Genomic DNA, 25,131 nt, shown 5'->3' on the forward strand with positions numbered 1-25,131 from the left:
GAAGGGGAAAAAAAAAAAACTATTCAGAGGTTTATCTGCACTAGATACTCAAGGTTTTGGAGTTTAAATAAAAATACCTAAACCCACAGTGTGAGGTCCAAGCACAGCACCAAAGGACAATATTAAAGTATGTGCAGTTGCTTGTGAAAATTCCTTCTGAAGCTTTCTCAACACGTACACTTTAAAAAACAGGCACCACTTTTCAGGAACACTCACAGCAGCTTTAGCAGTTGGAACTAGGAAGGAACAAAGACAGGAAGGGCAAGGGGTCACGTTTCATCAGAATTTGACTAAGCTCCAGCTTAATGTGGGCTGTGCCTGCCTTTTGAACAGTATGGAAAAAACACCACGACCCAAAAATTCACAATCTTCAGGAATCTGCAAACAGTCCTTGGAACAGAACTCTTGTGTACTTCCCCGGGATGGCTCCACTCAAACAGAGTCCAAGAGGAGCAGGGGGAAGGCAGTACCACCATAACCATGGACAGAAGTGATTGCTCAGGAACTGAAATGTGCTTCCACTTAAATTTAAAAAAAAAAAAAAAAAAAAAAAAAAGAAGGAATCTTGATTTTTTCCCCTCTTTAAGTGATATAAGCCAAATGATCCATCCACACTGCTGTAATGAACAGGCAGTATGGTAACTGCTTTATGTCCACGTGGGAAGGAAGTAAAGATGTGATACAGAACAAACAGATTCTAGATGTATAACCTCAAGCTCATCCCAGCTGGGAAAGGAGGCCTGCAAATGAATGGAAATCCATGTTCCTCTCATCTGACAGTGCATCAGGCAGTGTTCTCATCACATTTTAATAAGCACTTGCTTTTAATGAAATTCCTGCACACTGAATGGAAGAATCGTGCTAATTACACATACTATGTCACAAGATTATTTAGTTTACTACTTATATACTGCTGAAAGCTTTTCCTTATTTTTATGATGTTCTGGTAGCAAAAAGAACATTTTAAAGGAGTTTTTGCCAAGTACTGCTTCTAAACAGGTATCCTTCACTTTTATCCCCCTTAATACCTGGAAATTTTCATAATTCTTTTTTGAATCATGAAAAGAAGGAAAAAATCCTACCTCACTCACAGACCACCAGCAAAAGGCAGTTGGACTATTCCTAGGGATAGAGCTCCACCAGCAGCTCTTGCAAAGAATCCTAAAGCCAATTTGGGCTCTGTTAAATATTTCCAATTATCTACATTGAAAAGAAAAAACCCAAGTGTGTACAGACATCATCCAATTCTCCACACACCTACGTGATGCAAAAAAGTATATTATGAATTAGGAACTCTGGCAGAAGTAAAGACTGATCCACCAAGGTCTTGAATATATAGTTAAGATTTCCTGCTTTTTATGGAGAAGAAACACTGGACCACTGAGTGAAGGATACCTTTATATCTCCATCCTCCACTTTCACATTTATTAAGTCTGTTTTTAGCTTGATCAATATTTTAAAAAACAGGATACAATGCACACAAAGCTCAATCTATAGCCTTTGAAAAAAAAAAATCCACATCCTGCAAAAGCCCTGCAGTCTGATGTATTTTCTATCTTTGGTTCACTTACATTCACTCATGCACATGACTCTAAGGACAGGCTGACAAAACATTTATTAACTGAAAAACCTCGGTTACAGCAGTACTTCAAATATGAGAATTATTTTCTCTATTATCCTGTTCCACATTTCATGTGGATGTTACTGTTCTGTCTCACTTCATTTATTTTATTACTTGTTTATACAGCACAGCTTAACAGGAGTCTCAATGTTTATTTTTTTGGTAGTGTGAAGACCTCAGCACATCCCCAGTCTTTAGAAAACTCCGTGTCATAGTTTAGAATAACAATTTTGAAAGACTGCGCACTGTGAGTTATTCTGGAGTAAGTCACTGTCAAAGTAAACAATATTAAACAAGTCCAGTCCTTTAATCCAATTTAAACCAGAATTATGGCAGCTTACAGGAATTAATATGTTTATATACTGCTGTAAGTACATACTTAGACATACACACTGGAGTAAAACCTGTAAGTCAGACACTCACAGCCTCTGGGTGCCTGGGGTGGTGCTGACCCCGTGCTCCCTGTAATGAGACCTGAGGCACACATGGAAATTCATGCAGATGACCCAGGTGTGCACTGCTGCACGTACCTGAAACCCAGCAGTATCCAATGGTTCAACTCACAGCACAAAAAGTTCTCTCCAGTCAAAGTGAACATGATGGAGTTCTGCACTTAAAAACAGCTGGAAAAGCCTGTAGCTTGTTACAAAGTACAGAATACTGATATATGTAACCATTAAAAAACCACTGTGAGTTTTGGTTGGAGGCTGCTAGAACTGATGTGCTGTGACTCTGACCCACTGCTGCTAAACCACCTTGCAAACATATTCCTCCTTTCCCCAAATCTGTTAACCCAACACTTTTAAACTTCTGCCAATAACATACACATACATTGTTGATGTGATATTTCAGCTCTGACAGCTCCAGTATTATTCCATCACCATAACTACAAAAAGTGTGTGTGCTGTGAAGTCTGAGGGTTCAGATCCTTCACGATGACTTTTTGAAGCTGCTGGTTTGAAGGGGGACTAATCACCTTGTATTTGTCTCAGAACCTTGCTGAGGAAACAAATGCACTTTTCAATTATAAATTGATCACCTTGCAGCAGCTGCATGATGTTTAAGATGAAGAACCTGCCTTTGTACATCCATCACAGTAACTATGCACGAAGGAACTGAGAGAAATTGTCCACCTGCAGTAACATCTATGGCATCACTTATGCTTTACTCCTGAGTGCTGATGCACAGTAGAGCATGTGCAAGTAGAATTGCTAAACTCATCAAACACACATCATTACTTAGCATAAGGTTTTCACAGGCTTAGGAAAAGCATATTATTTATTTTAAGCATATTATTTATTTTGAGTAAAGTAAGTGATTTAGATTTGTTTTCTGCTATTTTTCAATCAGCCCAGGAAATAACACCCTCACATTTTCCAGAGAGTCAATCTGCTTTCATTTGATGTTTGTGAAACGCTATTTTAATGAAATTATGATCATTTTCCAGATGCAATGTTACTTCAGAAAAGAATACTGGACAACAACAGACTTTGTCTCAGCACTGGGCAGGCAGAAATATTTGCTAACTGCAGTTTGAAGGTAATTCCCTTTATGGCCATTTTTTCCCTTTTCCACATAGTTACAACTGCTCAGAGACCTTTCCCAAATCTTCATTCGTGAAGCCCAGCCATGAGTGATGATGACAACTGCTCAGGTGTCACAGCCCCTGCCACAGTCCCCCTGAAAGGCATCACCTGCCTAGATCTCCGAGGGAAACCTGGGATAAGTGACAGACCCCTGGAGCTGAGTGCTGGAACATAACACAGGGACACTGCACCCTCTTCTGGCTACAGCTGCCCTTGTGCCTCCTGGGGTTGAACCGAGACCTTCCAAACTTTGGGAGCATGATCCCCAGCCAGCAGAGTCATCCCAGCATTTCCTGGTCCCCAGTCTCCAAAGGAACACCCACAACCCGTGTCTTGCCTGCAGTGCAAGCATACACTGAAGCTGAGTTAAATTTCTAGGCTCAGACCCTGCAGTGGCAGAGCAAAAAGGCAAATGTGAGTATCTGGGCAGCCCTCACCCTGTCCCTCATCCAGCAGCTCCTCCTGCTGCTCCCTCCCGGCCCCTGTGCCGGCACAGCCCTCACTCCACACACCCAGCACACACGGGGGGGCAGAGCAAGACCTGGAGCAACTGGATTTTTACTACAGTTTTATCTGAATGCTGTAACACCTCGGGGATGCCCCTGAGCATGGCCACAAGCACGGCTCACACTGTGCAGGTGTGGGTGCTGCAGGCAGCAGGTGGCACCATGGACTCACCTGCAGCACCAAGGCTGCAACCTCCGAGGATTCCAAAATCCATGAAAGTTCACCCTCTACCAACCAGTGGGACAGGTTTACAGTCACTGGTGAGGAATCATGAGGATCAGCCTGGAAATATTTCAAGTGAATCAGCTAAAAATAGCAAGTAGGAGAGAGGAGAGAGCACTTCTTTCCAGAGTTCTTTTCCTTTCAAAGACCTCTTTCAAAAATGTTAATAAACTTTTAGCATTTCCCCACCCCCACAGGGCTAGAAAAGACTAGGGAGCATCAGCAGAAATAGCCTCTCTTATCTGTCTGCTTCCTATATCCACTTGAAAGGATGTTTTTCTCCAGCCTCATTTGATTATAGCTAGTTTAGACATCACTTTGAACAACACAGAAGACCTCTTCATGCAGAAATTAGTCTCTTTACAACCACATCTTGCAAGAAAATTACATAATGAATTTACATCTACTATTCTATTTTTGTGTCCTTTTATACAGGTCACTGTCATAAATCAGTCTTGATCTCCTAATAAAGACATGCTAATCTTCTCCACTGTCAACAAGACTTGAAACATCTGACCACAAAGTCTTTTTTTCAATTTAGTTTATAAAAGAGAATCATCCAATTTATAGTCATATGCAAGAAAAAAGTTGCTGAAGAAACCAAAGCTTGTCTTATGACTGGAGAGTAAGGTGACTATACAAAAAAAATCTGCCTAAGGTAACATTTTGAATAGTTACCACGTGTAATAAGGTGGATTCCACCACCAGAGCCAAGAGATAACAAATGAAGCAACTGGAAGCAGATTCAAAACAAAGAGAAGGAGATCAGCCACACAGGATGCAGAGGGGGCTGTGGAATGTATAGCATCCATAGTGTCTTTCCTAGGGCAAAAACCTACATCAGCTATAAATTCTTGGAGTAAAAATGTATGAAATTTCTTATCCCTACCTTAGGAATTCCCTAAGCTGCAAAAGACTGGATCATGAAGAAATATCCCTGTACATACACACCCTCCTGCATAGAATCATGGAATCATTTAGGCTGGAAAACACCTTTAATAAGCACTCACAGGAAGCCTTGGGCATGAGCACAGGTAGGGGCAGCAGTACCCTGCACTTGGGGGAATTGCAGAGTGCAGGGGAAGAACCACAAACCACCTGTATGACCAAGGGCCTTGTCCTGTTCAGGGGCACTCAAGACTGACATGGTGGCCCAGGGCTTTAGGTTTGGTATGTTAGAGGGTAAAGCCACTGATGGACCTTCAGTAACAGCCAAGCTGGGCCATAAAAAATAAAATGAGCACAGCACAGACCTAAGATGCTTCTAAGTGCTGGAGCAGCAGTGGGGGAACAAGCAGAAGACTCTAAGGCATGTATTTTCCATGTTTAGAGCTGTAGCCAGTTACCTTTTAAACTCGTCATGATAAAACTCAGATTTGCACGTCACCATCTCACTGGCTTGACTGTCATCACGACTCCTGACTCCACCAAAGACATAAAGCTCAGAGGCAACACCACAGGCCACTGCCCCAAATCTGAAAAGCCAAATGCAGAGAAAATATTAATGCAATATATCAAAACCAGTTCACATATCCTTCTGAACTTCCACCATTTCTTACTTTTTTATTTATACACACACACACAGATTCCTTATATATCCAACAAGACAAGTCATGGATTTGAATTGTAAGCACCTAATTCAGACCACATAAAACAGAAAAGTATTTATCTCTGAAAAAAATGCTGAGGTTCCAACTAAACTACAATTTCTAGTTTTCATCTTGCATCAAGGAGGTATTTCTTATAACATCAGGAGTGCATTTCTACAAAATTTGTATTTATTGTCTGGATGCTTCTCTTTTCCTCAGCCATGAGTTAACTACAGGCCACCACGACTCAGGAAGTCACGGGCAAGTTCATGGGCCATCTTCAGGGATTCATCAGCAAAAGGACAATTTCCTCTCATCAGAGTTAGAAAAGGTTGTACACAGCAATCTAGTTCCCCCTTCCATTTTCACTCACCTCCTCTCTTTGAGAGGACAGATTGCTGTCCACTGCTGAGTCCTGGGGTCGTAACACTCCACAGATTCAAAGAGTTTTCCATAGGAGCCTCCACCCATTGCATAGATTTTCTTCTTCATAGCTGCATAGCAGCCAATCTTATAGAAAAGAGAAAAAGCATATCCAAAATGACACACAAATGCACAGTACTGAGAGGCCCAAAACTAACTATACACACAGAGGCATTCGGGCTGCCTGTAGCATGTGTCAAACAATTCTCAGCCAGAGTTTTGTTTTGGTATATTAATATAAGCTGCTGTCTCTCTTTTCATTTTGAGATTATTTGTTAGGGCTTCTACTTGAAGAAAAAAGTTTAAATATATATTTATATATATACATATAATTGCCTGTTTAACCATAAGTAATGCAGTACTAAACAAGGTAGTTCTTACCTTCCTAACCATGGTCAAGTCTGGCTGCTTGGTCCAGGTCCGGCTATAAATATCATAGCTCTCCATAGAGATCAGCTCCCTTTCACCATCCTCACCTCCCAGAATATACAGAATTCCATCAATCTCTACCACACCAAAATTGTGTCGTGCCTAAGGAATACCAATAAAGTCAACACTGTAAAACGTAACAGCCACTGGGAACAAATCAATACAATCTTATTTTTCAGCATATCTGTCTGCAAAGTGCTATTGGTGTTATGCCTGGGGTTTGTTTTGGTTTGGTTTTTTTAATGGTGAAGCCCTAAACACCAGCATAAGATTATCAGTTTAATCAACTAAACTAAACAAAGGGTATTAAAAGAAAAAAAAAAAAAAAGCAGAGCAGCAGAAGCCAAAGAGACCACACAGAAATCTAAGAACAGAGCTTGGCTCTATTTCAGTTTGCACAGTGATGGTCTCCACGATGAAGCTGTTGCTTTCAGGTCTCTATAGCAGCCAAACTCAGACTCATTATCTGTGCAAAGGCAGCTCCTCTATTTTGTATGTTTGGGCACACACTCCCCTCAGTCTCACAGCAAACAGGGAACATCACAATCATAGTCTTACTCTTAGTAAGCAGGAAACTTAATGCATCATAAATACAGATGTAGCCAAAACTACAAGCCTTTGCCAACCAGAGGCTGCAAAGAGGAAAATCCTGGGGCAAAGAATTTCTTAACAAACACCCTGTGCTGATCTACAAAGATAAAACCAGAGGTGTATTAAGGATATATGTTTACAAACAACAAACTGTTAACTTTTTGATGGAATGTAAGTATGAAGAAGGAAGCATTAACTCAAACCAAACCTAAGTATGTCTGTGCAAGCCAAGTTCTGTATGTTGGCCAGTCCTCTGTCCATGTTTTCTGCACAGTCCGATCCCTTTGTCCATCTCAGAGTTCTCTTGTTTTAGAAGGCCAGTACACGCAGAACATTAAGTACACTATATGACTGATGCATTATGAAACTCCTGAAATTTTGTAGTTCATCTTACAGTTAGCTCTTCACCAACTGTTTAGTTTTTCCAGATCCAGCAGTCAGCATCAGACCACAAGAGCAACAACAGGATATAAAAGGAAGTCAGTCTGCAGCATGATTTCGAATGTGTAAGATGCGACTGAAGATTCAGAATAAAATTTTGCAGAAGAAAAGGAACATTTTGCCAAAGTAAAAACTTAAATCCCAACAGTTAGATAGAGATCTTGCCTCATGCATTGGTGGTAAGGAACTCCATGAATTGGTGTCTGGATCATATTTCTCTCCAGAGCTTAGCGTTCCCTTGTTTTCATCCTGACCACCAAGCACAAATAAAAATCCCTCTGTAAAACAAAATGTAACATGATCTTAAGAACAGGACTCACACCTGTACACTGAGCAAGACAATGTGACTGGTGAGCTGTATCCTGGAATTCACTGAGAGATTCACACCAGTCACAGGTCAGACTGGACTGGAGAAGGCAAAGTACATACTTATATCTGACTCCAGTCTACCCCTGCAGATACTGTTCAACATATTCAGTGATGCAGCAACTAGAATTTACTTAAAACATGAAATACTCCTGGAGAGACAGATGTAGCAGATTCCCACAAAACGTTGCAGGAATAGTGATTTTAAGACACTCGGATGACAGGGATTTTCACAGAATCAAGTACAGTTTTGGGCAGACAAAGGGGAAGCATGAAATAACCCCAGTGCAGTCAATCTTAAAGAAAATATATTATTATAAGCTGTATCTCAGATTTTGAGGCACTGGTAAGTTTTCATAATATTGACTTTAAAAATACAAAGTTCCCCTTTACCTGCTGACAATACTCCATGATTGATCCTTGGAATACTCATAGGAGCAAGTTCAATCCAGAGCTGTCTATTGGGATCATAAAGAGGACACATACACCGCATCACTGAGGTTGGTTTCCGTGATCTGAACACAGGGTGGGGAGGGAACAAACAAAAACAGAAAGACAAGACAGAGTTTTACAAGTTCACTGTTAACACCTTGTGTCCAAAATTTGTTTGTTCACGTTTTCATATATATTCATCATGTGTGGCATTGCCCTGGTAAGGAGAAGACCCACAAACCAAACATGTAAATTGAGTTTGTACAGACTGGAGACAAAAAGCAGCTGCACTTCACTCCTACTGTACCTTCCTGTACTCTTTCTTAAGAACTTTGAACAGCTAAAAATAACTCACAGAGTGTATTAGTAATGTTTGAGTAAAGTGATTCACAAACTGACATGCAAAATGTTATCTGAGTAGTTTACTACACTTCTATAAAGAGCTAACATCTAAAGGCTAAATTTATTTGAACAGGACAGAACCTTCCCCCCTGTTGCAGGGGTTACTCAAGAAGAGAAAGGGATTATTGTGCAGAACAGGAATTTTCATCTGGCAGCTCAGATGCACCACTAATGACTTGGTTTTTTGAACCACAGCTATTATAAACAAAACAGTAAAAGCACACGTTGGCTGCATTTAAGTTTTGTTATAGATGCTTTTCAGACCTTCAGAAAGGCATTTCTCCAACGTTCTGTGCTGAACAAACAACACATCCTACCCTTAGTTTACTACATGTTGAATGTCAGAAACAAAATAGCTATTTATTGTTGAATCACTCCCAGAGGTATTTCAGGTGCATCTGACCAACCTAAACCAAACTTAAACGACAGAGTAGCAGGTGCACATGCTCCCTCCACGCCGTGTTTTCAGACTGCCATGAACTCCAGGCGCTGGCTCTGGCACCAGCCGCGATGCCACTGCACACTTACACTCGTTCCTCCCCCCCAACAGTCACGATGCACTCGGAGTAGCCCCGGGGCTTGAAGGAGGCCAGCATGGCCTCTCCCTGCTGGGGGGGTGTCAGCGGGATGTTGTTGCACTCCTTGACGATCTCCCGCACCAGCGGCTCGCTCATCATCTGCTCCCGTAAATACGCCGCGTCCAGGCCCGACACCCACACTGCTGACATGACATCCTTCATGTGAACCTGAGGGGAGACAGGGATGCCAGGGAATCACCCACCTTTTACACGACAGCACTGAGGCACCCGTACCTACAGACGCTTCTGTATTCGTCAAATACTTAAGAGGTTTTGATATTTGGAAGTAATAAACTATACAGCACAATGTTACTGAGAAAATGCATCAGGTCCTCAAAATTTCTCCATAAACATGCTACTTGCTTTCTCTCCACGAAAACAAGATTATATCATCAAATGCCAAAATGGTATTTTTTTTCTTATTGCCTATCAAATAATAAAGGCAGCAAATGATGTATCACCCACAGCGCTTTCACCCTTTTACTTGCAATCCCATTGTCTGCATTCCAAGCAAAATTCAATTAATTCCATAAGTGCAAGATTAGTCCTGAAAGAAACAGTTCTATTTCAAGTTCCCACTGATTAGAATAAACACTCCAATCTGCACCACATTCAAAATACAAACATTTGGATGTCCTGACCTTTCTGGAATCTGAATCATGAGAAATCCACCTAATCACCGCTTCAAAGACGTATCTTTCGTTTCCAACATTGAGCTTTTCCATCGACAGCACTTCTTTCAGTTTTTGAGGAGTCAGTTCCAAGAATTCCTCTGTGCTGCTGACATCTCGAAAGTGAGTTTCCAGATACTCTGAGGCAAGGTAGTGAACATGATGCAAACAATAGTGCAGTGCAAAGTCCCGAATACCAATACAGTTCTCAGCAGCTATGCAACCTTCTAAAAACTCACAGCAGAGAGTTTTTAAGTCTGTAAGCAGCAGGAGATCAGCTGCCTGTACCACATCTTGGATAGTTTCTTCATTTAGCCTGATCTGCAAGAATTAATTTAGAAGTTATAGCTACTATCACTCATTTGTTCCATGACATGCCCGCATTCATTACCCTCAATCTCAGTGGCTGAAAAATGGAGCATTAATGCCAGTGTAAAAATTAGGAGAAACTGATATGACTGCTACCCCTTTAGAAATGAACACAGGGATGGAAAGGATGCCATTTGCTTGGCAGAAGGTGTCGAGCAGAATTTTGCGCCTGAAGAAACCAACCATAAAATTGTTCATCTCATCTGGGAGCCTAAAATGAGTTTTGCTGCAATACATAAATAATGTTTTCAAGCCACATCTGCCTTTTCTTTTTCTGTTGAAAATTAAAACTCGTTCAGCAATGTCAGTCTGGTTCCAAATAAACTGGACACACCAACTTTAATTCCTGCTAAGGCTCCTGCCACACGGATCTGAAGGGGCACAGTGGCAGCAACAAGAGGCCAGACAGCTGGGCACGAAGGGCACTGAGGGAGGACACCTGATGGACTGTAATGGTCAGTGATGGGGTCTCAATCTCTACAGCTACCACCAAACCAGTTCTCTTTCACAGCTGACACAGACTGCATGCTTTAAGGCAGGTTATTGAAGGCAGCCACCAATTTTAATACAAGCATTTGACACTGACTCTAAATTTTAAAGTCCTCCCCGGCTGCAGGAGGCAGAGACAACTACAGAGCTTAATGCCTCTACTTCACATGCACAGCCTCACTTTGCAGAAGTTTCATCACAAAGCTTTAAACCTCAGCAGGTTTATCTTTCAGGACAGTGTTAAAACCCAAGTTATTTTGACAAACAGTCCAGCTGCTGTCTAGTTCTTTTTAATACCATACCTGCCCGCTGAAGATGTAATCTAGTATCTCTTTCATGATATCAACAGATATCCCTTCGAGTTCAATCTTGTACGTTGAGCCATCATCCTTTGGAGGATTGTAATTCAATTTTGTTCTAAGAGAGGAGACAAGAAAAAGAGAAAAGCTCAAAAATCTGGGCATTGTTGCATTTGTTTTGGAGGAAACAAACGCTACCTGTGAGTCACTTGAGCTAGAGCAGGGATGTTAAAACCTTCCAGTGTGATGTGAAAACTGTCCCTTGAATCAGCACGGAAAGGATGTAGGTCTGATCTCTGATACTGCTCATCACATTTCCAAACTGAACAAACACTTCAGCCTTGCAAACCACCCAGGGCATGAAAGAGCCAAAGTACTTTTTATCCCAGCTCATTCATCACAAGCATTCAAAAACTTCACTCAGACCCTTCCAACAGAACAGCAGCTCTGCTGACAGATGAAACACAAGAATTTGCTTTTCTAAAGGTGGAAAAAAACCCAAAACAAAACAAAAAACCCCAAACATTTTACCAAGAAAGAAATAATTAGAGTGAGCAGATGCGATCAGAATATTCACTGGCAGCACAAATATTTGGACTGCATTACCATTTTGTGTAGTTTATGATGTTATCAGCCTAATGCTATGCCTGGCTGTAACCAAGCCATGTGCTCATAGTTGCAGGAAACAGCCCATGTGCTGCTCAGCAGAGCTTTAAATATTCATCTGCATCAGTGGACACCTCACTTGTGAGCAATTCCTTTAAAAATACCAGGAGCACTGTGATGTGTCTTTGAACAGCAAGGAGAGGGACTGGGGGAAAAGATGGGGAACTAATAATAACAACACAGCAGACACTTTGCTTTCCATCAGCTGTTTGTGCAAACACTTCTTCCAGGAAAGATAACTTGAAGCTTTCAAAAGTGAGCAGTGTCCACCAGTCTGGTGCAAACAGCCATGAGAGCTAATAAAAGATCATTTTGAATGTCTCTTTTCCACACTTTAGGCAATGAAGAACACATTATATAAAGACCAGAAAACTTGTTTTATTACCTCTGTGTATATTTATATATCTATACGTAAATCCCAGCACACAAAAGCCTTAAAAGCATTTTTACATTCATTTGAATATATTCTTAGATAGAATTATTTTCTTAATGTGAAAAGCTGTGGCTTTGCTAAGCTGGAAGTGACCAGTTTGTCAGTGTTCTGCTATCCATGTTCACACTAATACATAAATAGGACTTAGCTCAGGGCAGATTCTGCTTTACTTACTCATATCAGAACAAATTAGTTTCTCACAAAATAAGCTACAACTCACATCAAATAAAACCTTGGTCTGTAAGGAGCTATTTTTAAGTGTGAATAAGGATGGTAATTTTAGCCCTCTACTTAATCATGTCTGTGGTCTTGTCTTCACATCCCTCTCCTACACTGCAGACAGAGGTGCTCGGCTCCTCTCAGTGTTTGTAGGGCACAAGTTATAATACAAATAACAACAACAACATGGTATGGATTAGGAAATTGTTTCCTAACACTTGGAAAGAGATTAGGAAAATTAGGTGACTCCCACTAAAGCACATGCTGCAATAGCAGACACTGATTTACAACTTGTCAGTTGAAAATTTCTAACCCAAATGTACATGTCCAGCAACACGAACAACATGTACCTCAGCTGGAGCCATCCTTGCCCATGTGGAATGTGCACTTTTCCTGCCTACAAACTCCAAAGCAATTACAGACCATATAACACAGGTTAAGAGAGCTTTTCAACTCCAACACAGAGCAAAAGGCTTCTTCACACACATTTTCAAATCTATTCAAACTGCCTCAGTTTTAGTACTACTACCACCACCTCCATTTACACTCCAGTTTTAGGTTTCCTGGTTTGTAACGAAAGCTGTAACTTGTTTCCCGGGATGAAACAGTTTTTTTCTTTTCATTTAACATAAAATATATCAAGGTTTGCAGCAGGTGGCTTCCTTCAGCAGAAAAGAGAGGCAGTTGGATGGCACCTGGATCTCAGGTGTGTCAGGTACCTGTGAGTAGCTGGTATGGTCAAACACAGAGCAGTATCCACCCAGAACCTGGACAGTCCAACACACTGTGGGGCTCAAAAAAGGCCCAAGGCATATAATAAACATGTTGATGCCAGCACTAATGGGGAGATTAGGGAAAGGACTAGTGCTATTTATCTTTCATCTTAGCATCACCTGCACACACCCAAGCTAAATCACCTCATTGCGTGGACTTCACACTGACGCTTCCTGGTAACAAGAAACTGTTGCTCAGAGTTTTTGGGTCTTATCAGGCTAGATGTTCTAATTACTGTGTATTTTTTCAGGCATCAACAGTTGGTAATCTGAAAAGAAAGGGCCCAGCCCCAGATGCAGGGCCAAAACACAAAGTCAAAGCAGGAAAATAACCTTGAAAACAAATCAAATGATTTCAGCTGCAGACACTCGTATGGAGGCAAACATTCACCTTATGCAAATGCATCCCAGTTCAGACTAAGTTTTGCTCCTATCATGTGTCATGGGAAGCAATAGTTATCCATCTGTCACATGACTTTATTTTGTTGGTTAATAAGCTACAAGGTTATTTATTTTGGTACAAATACTTCTGAGCTATGACATGGGAGCCGTTCCCAAAGGCAGCTGGAGGTGCTCCTTGTCATTCACATCGTGCACTGCAGGACAGCAACTGCCTGTTGGGAAGAGGGGAGGGAAAACATGATGCAAGGGCATATTATAACCAGGTTTGGGGCTGGAAAAGTGTAAGAAAGAAAATTGTGAGTCTAAAGGAAAGAAGGTGAATGAGGAGAGAAAAGAGTAGGAGGTATGGAATCGGAGGGCAAGGAGCTCTGTCTCCTCTTGCATCACCCAGCACCAGCTGTGACCTGCACCCACATCTCACCAGCAAACTGAGGCCTGGGCACCTCTGTCATAGCACAGGCAGAACGAGAACATTTCAAACCATGTTTGCTCCCAGTTCAGAAAGACAGTGGGCACATGGAGAAACATTTAACCCTGGTCCTCTATCAAATTCCACTTATTTTCTAAAGTTACTAGATATGCTTAAGCACAGGCTTCCCAATCTGTCAGCATCCCAGGAGGAGGGTGTTTGCTTTCCACCACACTCTTCCTCAGGGTGATTTACTCAGCCTGTGATTTGTGTGGCTGAAAGCTGCAACCCAAGGTGCAGAGATGGGCCCAGCTGCAGCACAGCTGCTTCTGACACATGCATGTGACAGCTTCCTACTGTGGACAACATTCCTAATTACTTTAAAAGCTCTCCAAGCTGCCAAACCACAGCAGAAAAGGCTGCCTTGGTCTTCCTTAATTCAGATGGAAGACCAGAACATCAAGATTTAGAGGGAAATAACCCCCCCAGCCAACCAGAAAACCCTTGAGCTGGGAGTGGAGCACAACTGAAACACACACAGAGCTGGGGGAAATAAAATATGGCAACTTCTCCATCCTGTTCTATCAAGTAACTTAATTTTGAACAGCTTGACTCCATACATGCTTTAAACCAATATTTTCCATTTTTTAATTAAGATCATCACCATAAGCTGAAATTGCTTCCAGTAACATAAACAGTGTTCTACAAATGCTCAACATCCACCCCAAACTCTTGCACCTCCTCAGGAAAACTGCTTGGCAAACACAACACCTTGGGCAAGTGGCATCAGAACAACTGGGTTGATGCTGTGTTTTGATGTTGTCTGTGTGACAAATTTAGAATCTGCTGTTCCACATCACTTAAGGAATACAGTCCTAATGAGTCATCTCAAATGACACTACATAAGGCAGAAGGAGGAAAACAATACCAGTACCTCTTCTGTACGTGTAAGCAATATAAACAAGGTGAATTCTCAAAATCAAAATAGGGCTTAAGGACAGATGCTGATATTGCCAGAGTGACAATTCACATCTAATTGCATAAAACAAATTCAAACAGTAATAAAAACCCCCCACAAACAAACAAAAAGCAAACCAACAGGTAAATTAAGACTGTCCACAGTTCTTGTTAAAATTCAGGTGGCTCTTCCAACTTACTGTCATTTTAAAAGAGCAAAACAAAGAAAAACACAATCATCCTTTCAACCTTATAGCCAAATCCCTGTGACAGCACCAGACAGTGGGACAGTTAAGATGAATGACAAGCACACTGAAAAAAAAGTCCACGTGTCTGAAAACTTGGTTTTCTTACATTTTACAGATGAAATTTTACAGGAGGGGAATAATAATTTAAAAAAAAAAAATTTTAAAAAATCCAGCCAGACTTAACAGCAAACAAAATGAAAATTCAAACAAAGAACTCAGCTGCCACCAATAGCGCTTGTTTTCCTGAGTCAGACATAATTCTCTGGGAATATTTTTATCTTTAAAATCTCTGCCTTATTTGTGAACTGTTAAGAAAAGGTAACTGGTGTGTTTTTACAATAGTGGCCTAAGTTATAAAGAGAACAACAGCACAAGCCTTGGAATGCTTTAATCTTCGAGCGCTGGTATATTGGTACCTAAACAGGTAAAGCAAACACCTGTCTGCAAAGACTGTGCCTGTGAGAGTGCTCCAGACCACAGCCACCCCAAGCAGGTTTATATTTACAGCGAGCAGCAACCTAAAAATCCGGGGAACAAGAGACAGACCCTTTGGCTTTGATGCTTTGCAACACAAAACTTTTACCTGCTCTCACGTCATCGCGCCGCAGTTCCCTGACCTACTTCCACAGGCAGAGCTGGGTGTCAGGAACCAGACTGCAGGAGCCAAGGGAGACACTCGGCTTTTGGAAAGCAGCTGTCTTGCCAAATGAATGATTTTGCTCCAGATTAACCGTAAGGGCTGGTCTACACAAGCCTTGCCAGTATTGCCACACCAACAAACCTCAACAGTGAAGTAGCAGAGCCATCCTTCCGAACCAAAGAGTAATAAAATTGGGGTTTGCTGATATATCCTTTACCTGCACCAGTGTTTTGGCCTTCTCTAGAGAGCATCAGCGTTCTAAAATGAAGCTGTACCTCCAACAAATGCTTCCAGCAAAGACATGCACCGAACCTAAAACACACTCACAAGGATGACTCAGTCCCCAAAATGGCAAGTGAGTACTTGGAGATTTTGCATCAGTAAGGAGAAAACTTAAAAAATCTGCTTTTGATGCAAACAGAAGGTCAATTCAGTTTCCTCCTGGTCTGAGCCTCCTTATGTAGGTTTAAGTCTTTCAAGTATAAGCTTTCCATGTTAAATCTAATGAAGTCCTGCTCAGGACTGACCATTTTAATGGTGAAGTTTTCCATTTGTCTGCCTTTCTCCTTGCAATATTTTCTCCCATGAAAGCTGGTCTCTCTACGTGCAAAAAAACCCCCTTAATAATCACATTATTAAACAGGTCAGACATAAAAAACATGATGCAGCAGTTCACTCCACCCACTTGCCATCCTCCAAAAAGATATTTTACAACCAAATCAGAAGGTTTCCTTTGAGGTCGCACCCTGGCCTTTAGCACCACACATAAAAGCCAGTCTTCACCACACCCTGCAAAGGGTGCCAGCTCTCAGAGGATTTTGGCTATGCCTCTTCTGTGTCTGTCCTACGTCTCTCTCCTTAAGATTATCTGTAACTGCAACATCACATCTCAAGGCAAAGTAATCCACCTAACAGCTCAGCACAAAAACCTGCAGAAGTTGCTTTGCTTGCTTGAAGAGAAACAAAACCCAGGAATAACCTGATTTTTTCATCTGTTGGAAAGTTTAAGTCAGGCAAAAATGTGGCTTCCCCTCCTCTCTCTAAGAAAGGGAACAAGGCAATTCCTTCAGCAGCAGCAGCACAGGGGACATGCACAGGGCTCATGGGCTTTGCTCAGTGAAGAGCTTGTTTACCCTGAAAATCTGAAATTACTCTGATTACACTGAGCTCATCCAGAGTTAGATTGTAATCTAAATTGGAAATCTACCCTCAACCAGCGTGTCTTGCCTAAACATGTGAGTTAGCCCTAAGTAGACAGAACACACACCCGACAAACAGTGCCCAGGAACGGACCCTGGGAGCTTCTCAGCAGCACCAAGGACCTGCCTTTTCATTTCACTTTGGCTTTCTTCAGCCAAGCTGGAAAACAACCGAGCAACTGCACCAGCTGAGCTCACAAACAAGTCAAACACGAGCAACACAGATGAGCTGCTGGGCACCCACAGCTCATGTCACAGCACAAAGCACAGCTCAGGCTCACCTGTGCACATGAGCAGGCCTGGTTCAGCAGTGGCTGTTCGTCTAAGAGGTACCTTCCCGTGTTAGAAACACCTGCCACTGGATTTAAAAAGGTGGGGTTGGGGTTTTTTTTTTCCTTCATTTTTAAAAGGTGGGAAAAAAACATCTAATCCCTGTTCTTCTGTGGGCAGCAGGCTGGGTTCACATGGATCACTCCTCAGAGCCCCTCCTGAACTAAACCTGTATCATACTGATGGCATTTTTCTGCTCCACATGACACTCGAGTCCATTCACCAAACTGATGATTTCCAGCAGTGTTACACCTATTAGGCAGGACTTCCTTGGAATAGCAAAGGAAGACATTTCCAGAACACAGTTTTAAACCAAGAAATGAACAGTGTCTTACTTGAAAATACATCTTCTTTCAAATTAACTCTGCTTTTAAACTTGTTAAAAATGCTTTTTAGAAGAAACAAGTGCAGGACCATACCCATGCTGTTAAGCTTATAATTAAACATTTAAGAAATGCAATGCTGTGTAGTGTGTCTCTAATAACCCAAACATTCCTGTGACTTACTAATATCATTATTTGAAAGAACACCAATGAATCTGCTGAGGAAACTTGTATTAGCCAGGTTTTTATACCTCACTCATCCTTACAGCACATGGGAGAAATTAGCACCACATCAGAGGAAGATTTCCATAATTGCTGATAAGTATGAAGTCAAATGGACAAAATTAGAAGTGCATGAGTAGTATTGTGGGACAGCTGGAAGATGTTTGGAATCCAAATGAGGGAGGCACCTGAACTCTGGATATGGTGAGAGCTGGAAAACACAGATCTACAAGACTATCACAGAATGTGATGACGCAGCCAAGAGGAAAAAGGAACCAGGATTTCACCAGCACAGGAGTCTCCAATGCAGGGTATGAACTGTGTCCATAAACAAGAGCTGCACCAGGCAGCCTACATTGTTCAGGGGATGTAAACCAACACCCTGAGGACATAAACCAGCCACCAACCACATGGTAATAAGAAGATATTTCCTTGATAGGCAACAAGCAAGCTGTCCATAACAGTGATTTATTTTGTTTTCTTGGAAATATTAAGCAGAGGAAAAGATAAAATACAGGAGACAAAGACAGGACTGGAGACTCCTCTGTGCACAGGTAACACTACACTGGCACTCAGCACCAGGACAGAGAAAAAGCTCTGTACAATATACAGAGTAAGAGCCTGAACAGAGTGTGAAGAAACAAATCCTTTCAGACCCTTGGTTATTTTTTGTTTTCATCGGTCTACAGCAGGAAGAAGTTCCTTTTGTAACTGCAGATGAGACCCAAACAAACAAAACAAGCTCAAAGAAAAAAGACCCACCAAAAAAAAAAAAATAATCAAAATGCAAATCAAGCAGTTCAGACTCATCAACTCCGGACACATCGGCAACTTCAGAGCCATAAAACACATTTTAAACCAAGCAAGGAAAAATACTAATAAAAAAGTATTCTTTTAATAATAAAAGTTCTGCCAAACAAGGCAATTAATGCAGGTGTAAAGGCAAGCTACAGAGTATGAAATTACCCAGACATCCCAAGCAGCTCCATCCTGCCACACCTTCCATCCCAACTCGCCTCTTACATCAGGCACGCGGATACAAAGAAAGGACGAGAAATTTCACCTCAAGTTCTCCTGGGTAAACAAGGTGCTCTCATTCCCAGTTCTCCCTTTGCCTGACGTGTAGCAGCAGCCCAACTGTATTTTTTTTTACTATTTGGGGCTGGGTAAGAGCCTTATGGCTTCCTCCCTTCAGGCCATCTTTAGGGGCTTGTTGGAGCAGGAATAAAATAACCAACTCCCCACTCAAGCCTGGTATAGTGACTTCTAAATCCCTTCTGAAACCATAAACTTTTAACACACCTTTATCACTGTTGCCCCTCAACTGCTTATCCAAACATAACACGTGTGTAGGCACTTCTGGCTTGTGCCAGGCAGAGAGTTTCTGGCCAAGGCAACTATTTTGATTTATTGCCTCTCAAAGTTACAGAGACTTTACAACTCAGTTATCACTGAAACATAATAGGCAGCATTGCAGTTCAATTTTTTAAAAATCAAAACCGAACCAAAACTATGCCTAATTCGAAAAACAGCTTTGAAAGTCTGGAAGCAAATTCTGGCCTGATCTGTTCCTGACTTCCTACTGCCAGGTCAAGCTGCAAAGCTCCCAGGAGACTGCCAGAAACAAACTTCTCTTAAGCAACCTTGAAGACAACATGGCTTTAAAGCCCTGCTTGAGAGTGCAGTCACCACAACATTGCCCTGCACACCCAGTGAAGAGGGAACCAGCCCTGGCACAAGCACAGAGTAATTCAGCTAAACCAGGACTTGGGAGCACTGGGTCCTGACAACCAAACACCTCCCAGCTCCAGCTGCTGATTGTGTTCCTGTCTTCAGTACTTCTCCCAAATTGAAACAAAAGTTTTAAAACACCATAAAAGGTCTCTATAGATGTCAATAAAAATAAAACAGCTACCAGGAAATTGGCAGCAGAAGCTACTGGCGTGCACTGGCTTCCAGTTGACCTTGCTCTATAATATTTATTGTCCAACAGGTGTAACAAGAACTGCCCCGTCCCACTTCTCACCCAGTACTCAGGGATGCTCCCAAACACACTCACACAGGGATGGTGTCTCAGCAGGATGCCTTCAGGACAATTCCAAATGCTCCAAGTGCCAGCACACAGAGGAAAGGGCAGGAGTTCAGTGACGGGGGCACGTCCCACCACATCTCCATGGAAATCTATTTTGGCATCGGCAAAGAGGTTATGATTTTGAGGCTGTGCAGAGTCTCACAAGGCCTGCAACGTTTTAGAGATGTCAGAAGGTTGAACAGCACAAGTGAGAAGATGCAAATGCTGTAGGGTTATTTCTGACCATAATCCATTTACAATTTACAGCCATTTACAAGTGCATGGAAAATAACGTGAACTTAACCTTGCATTTACATTCTCCTTTAGCTACATTATGCTCATCTCAAAAAAGATGAAAATATGATTACTGGTCCATTACTGAGTTCAAAAAGCCTTGGGGAACAGTATAGAACACAAACAGCCATCTGTAATCTGTTCACGTGGATGTGTGAAAAATCAAAGACCAAACTCGCTGAGGTAACAAAAACGTCCTAATTTAATTTCTAACAGAGCAGCACAATCCCTGCTTAACAACACTAAGTTTGTCTAAGAATATGAGCTTAAATATCCTCTTTGTTCAGGTAGCTCCCACATGCTCCCTGTGATCCAGGCAGGCAGACAGTAAGCGAGCAAAATATTAAGAGTTGCAAGTTTCAGCTGGCCAGGAACGAGTCATGCCAGACAGTGACAGATCTGTTGGGATGGGAACATCTGCTGCTACTGCTGAGGATACCAGGAATACTTGGACCAAGTCTATCCTATAAAAGGTTGGCGGATATATGCTACAACTTAGGCCAAACTTACCAGTGCAAGCATGGTTTGTTCTCGTAAAAGCCCTCTTACGCCACTGTAATTTACACCGGGCTCTCAAGCTAAATAAATTAAGCCAAGGCAATAGAACTGGATCTACATTAGGGCAAGTGCCAGGACAAAGAGTGCTACAAAAGAAGTGCAGGCTTCTGGCTGACTTGTTCCAGAAGAGAAAACTGAGAGCTGACCTGGCTCCAGTTTAACTTCTCTGGGATGAACATCACTTTGAGCCAAACCACTGCTTTGTCCTATGGCACTTTCCTCCTGAGGAACCCTGCTTTTCTCAGGCTCAGGAATATACCACAAGATCTTAGAGATATGCAGGAAGACTTCTGTGTTTTGCAAATGACAGGATTTGCTCCAGGGGCACACAGAGGGATTAGATAAACCTGTATATGTAAGGCAGTTCTGTAGGAATTCACACAACCACCCCAGACCTCACTGTCCTTGGAGGGCTACGAGCCACTTGGCATTAGGCAGCTGAGGCAAGACCTCAAGAATCAAACCACCACAAAAATTTAAAGTCTTACTGGTCCCACAGACTGAACATTTAAAAATTAAACAGGCATTTATTATTTTTCTGTACTTGCAGAAGCCACCCTAAGGACTAGACAGGCAGATGGGACTCACGACACCAGCAACATTCCATGTGTTTCTGTGGCCCCTTCCCACTGAAGCTGCCATCTTTGAGCTGCATGGATAACCCAGCTGCCAAATAACTAGAGGGAAAACACATCACTATAATTTACAAGTGTCCTACTCATAAGCAGTCAGCCAAACAGCTTCCATGCAAAACCAAAAAACAGGTAACGCTCCTCTCTCTGTGGCTGCACAAATCCTTCAGCATACACAGACTCTGCTCACACCCAACCACCCCCTCACGAGGTCCATGCCTACTTATTTTCCTACTCACACCCTAAACTAAGCACTCATGCAAACCCTACAGTTTCTGAACTCGCCCACCAACTTGCCCACAGCCACAGCACATAATGACACAGCCAGACACTGAAAACACAACATCAACTCATACTTCCCACTGCTTCACTTACAAGTTTCATATAACCACTCATTTTTCTTCCAATTTTTACTTCTGAAATTAGTTAATGGATTTTTCTGAGCTTTGTATTGGAATTTTTCAAATGAGAGCAACCTGAATCAATTGGCATTTGGAGTCTGTAACAGCCTGTGGTACCAGAGCACACTTTGGAATCTGCTACCCTTAAAACACAAGGGCAGGAAATTCTTGAGCCTCCTGCAATAACTCTTTATACAGAAACCTAAACAGATTTTCTTTGCAAAACCAACACTCAAAATAAATGGGACTTGTATACACTAGGTACAAGGTGGAGATTAATTTTATCTCCAAAAAGAGCCACTGAAACATTACCCTTGGCTGGAAACACACTGCTCCAACATTGGTAACCTACCTGACCAATTCTACCCAATGTGAAGACCAGCTGGACTAAGAGAGAGATCCTGGAGTGATAAAAAGAAGAGAGACAGGCAGCAGGTAAAAATTAGGCTCTGTAAAGGTAGGTAATACAAATGTGTTTCTTAATGTGCCCTACAAGAACTAGGTCCGTGTATTTTTGGTTCTTTACATCTTGAAAGCCCGAGGAGAAGAGATGAGTTAGCTTTAAAAAAAAAAACACCACAAACCACCCCACACTTAATCATATTTATATATTAATGCATGTAACCTACTTTCACACATAGTTAATGAGTTCCTTCATGGGATTTGAACCTGAAGAATTCTGAGTTTAAAAAAACCACAGCTCTAATGACTACAAGTTTTGTTGCTAATGTAGTTGTGTCTGGCGCTCTTATTCCTCGCACACAATTAACTCGTGTTTCCCCAGTACATTTTCCAGAGATCAACAAAATGCAATACTTTAAGACAAAATTCTGTGAAGAGCTACTCCTCCATAAAACAATTTACAAAAACTTTTAATCAAGCATTTTTTTCACAATAAGAAAAAAAAAGCACATTTCCTGTAAATTCATCCTGCTGTAACAGTGGAACAGCAGATTTCCCAAGGACACGACCTCTTACAACCTACAGCAGCTCTTCTGAAACTTAATGTCAGGCATATGGTCATCTAAAACATGATGGCCAACGACCTAAAAAGCATTCAGGCCTTTTGAAGAGTATTCAATCAAGGTTCATTTCAATCTCACATCTTTGATTTCCTTTCCACTACAGTCTTCCAAACCTGCTTCTCAAAACAAGCACTGACAAAAAAATTAGTACACAGGCTCCACTATTTCTTTTTTTTGCAAATTCTTGCTGATCTTCCTTCTCTGTGAATTTTATTTCATTTTATATCTCAGCTCTGCCAGCTCAGTTGATGCAGAGAACTGTTTCATTAAGTCTGTCCACAGTCAGCACCATTTAGAAGTTATTTACCAGCTTCCTATTCTATTTACTTTTAGTTTATTTTTGTATTTGTGAACGTTGAAGTTGTACTATGATGGTCACCCAAAACACCATACTGCCTAAAAGCAGATGATAATATGACACTGCAGAAAGTTGCTTTTTTTTTGGAGAGTAGCATACAGAATCCTCATCCTCACCTAGGGCAAAAATGCAGATTTTATAACAACTTCACAGGAAGCAGCACCTGGAAGAAATGCCCAACCATTACAAATAGTCTGCTAAAGATTTATGATAATCCTGTGTTTAACTGGCACTGAAGGTCTGCTCCTGCTTTACACATGAAGACAAAATTTATGTCTTTATTACCCACAAATGAGTGGACTTAAAAAACAAAAACCCTTCGAAATTACCCACTCGTGCATTTTGTTTACCCTCTCTGACACAGAGATACGCATCATAAACATCTCGTGGCAGGTATATTCTCTTTACCTGATGTGACTGGACTTGTCAGCACTGAGCGTGACAGGGTTCAAACTGCTGTCAGTGGCTGCAGCAGGACTTCCCAGGATCTGGGTTTCCCTGGACACGCAGCCCAGGAGAAGCTCAGAAATCAGAAACCATGACTGTGCTAATGCAGCTCGTCCTCCCCAGCACTCGCTGTCAAGTGGCACAGTTCTGACAGCACATGCTGGTGACTCCCGCTGCCAAGAGCTGCCAGCGATCCTGGCACGGCCGGGCTTTGTCCCTCTCGCAATTTCCGAGGGATGTTCTTGGATGTTGTAGGGGCACAAGGGATGGGGAGACAAACCCGGGTTTTTTTGTTTTGTTTTTTTTTTAATTTAAAAGTCGATGTACTTCAGGACACATAACCACCACCTAGCACCCTGTCTTGCTAAAAGGCGTTAAGGATAAAAAAAAAAATGATGCTAAAGTGCTGACTCGGCCCAGCTCCTCACGGCATCCCCTGGGATGCTGCCCCTCGGACACCTCCCCGACCATCCGCACAGCTCGTTCTTTGTGGGTCGCTTGTTCACGCCAGGCACTTGGCAGCAATTCAGGTGCTGGGGAGGGGGGATTTTTTTCCCCGGTGGGTGACAGAGCCTCTGGGACCTGGAAAAAGCAGCGGTTTGATGCCGAGAACACGGCGGCTCCTGCGGAGGAGCCCGGCGGCACCGGCCTGAGGGAGGGAAGGAGGGAAGGAGCCGGCCCAGCTGCTGCTCCCACAGAAACACAGGACTGCTAGGGTTGGAAGGGACCTCTGGAGATCATCCCAGTCCAACCCCGCCGCCCAGGCAGGGTCACCTGGAGCAGGAACGCGTCCAGGAGGGTTTGAATGTCCCCACAGGGGGACACTCCACGCCCTCCCGGGGCGCTCGGGCCAACTCCGGGCCGAGGCGCCGCAGGGTCCGCAGAGCCCCCGCCGGCCTTCCCGGGCTGCTCCGTCCTGCCCAGCCTCCTTATGTAACCCCGGCTCTGCCCCGCTCCGAGCGGCCGCGGGCCCGGCCCGGCCCGGCCGTACCTGATGTAGGGGCTGGCGGCCGCCAGGATGTTCTTCTGCACCGGGATCTCCTCGCCCTCCAGCACCAGGTGCGCGTCGCAGAACCGCGTCTCCTCCCGGAACGAGCTGAGCGCCCGCAGCAGCCGCGCCGGGTGCTGCGGGTCCGACACGGCGCTCGGCCCCGACATGGTGCTGCTGCCGCCGCCGAGCCGGGCCGGGCCGGGCCGGCTCAGTCCCTGCCCTCACACCATGGCTGAGCGCCCGCCCGCCGCTGACATCATCCGCCGGCATCATTTCCCTGCGCCGCCCCGCGGGGGTGGCCCGGCCCGCCCGCCCCGGCACCGCCGCCCCTCCGCCGGGGCGGGGCGGGGACCCTGAGCTCGGCACGGTCGCGGGAGTGTGGGTGTTATCCCTGAAGTGTCTGTGTTGTCCCCTCTCGGCTCTGAAATGTGGCTAAAGGAGGTCTGGAGAAGGGCAGGGGAGCCGGTGAAGGGTCTGGAGCACAAGTCCAGTGAGGAATGGCTGAGGGAGCTGGGGGG

The 25,131-nt window shown here is 43.0% G+C and overlaps 1 protein-coding gene across 2 annotated transcripts in view; it reads right to left on the reverse strand.

The window, feature by feature from the left end:
- GAN (gigaxonin) overlaps positions 1-24,824 on the reverse strand; it is a 41,023-nt gene extending 16,199 nt beyond the window's left edge. For both annotated transcript variants that reach the window (XR_003528238.1, XM_027646705.1), the window contains exons 1-9: positions 24,614-24,824; positions 11,019-11,133; positions 9,829-10,179; positions 9,138-9,355; positions 8,169-8,290; positions 7,575-7,687; positions 6,330-6,479; positions 5,899-6,035; positions 5,283-5,411 (exon numbers count right to left, since the gene is read on the reverse strand). Coding sequence is in view for 1 of the 2 variants with exons in the window: in XM_027646705.1 (XP_027502506.1) it covers positions 5,283-5,411; positions 5,899-6,035; positions 6,330-6,479; positions 7,575-7,687; positions 8,169-8,290; positions 9,138-9,355; positions 9,829-10,179; positions 11,019-11,133; positions 24,614-24,780 (1,502 nt within the window). In the remaining variant the exon portion in view is untranslated. The remainder of the gene's footprint in view (positions 1-5,282; positions 5,412-5,898; positions 6,036-6,329; positions 6,480-7,574; positions 7,688-8,168; positions 8,291-9,137; positions 9,356-9,828; positions 10,180-11,018; positions 11,134-24,613) is intronic.
- Positions 24,825-25,131: the final 307 nt, after the last annotated feature.

Source organism: Corapipo altera, unplaced genomic scaffold (assembly GCF_003945725.1).
Source record: "Corapipo altera isolate COAL_440 unplaced genomic scaffold, ASM394572v1 62, whole genome shotgun sequence".
Lineage (NCBI taxonomy): Eukaryota > Metazoa > Chordata > Aves > Passeriformes > Pipridae > Corapipo > Corapipo altera.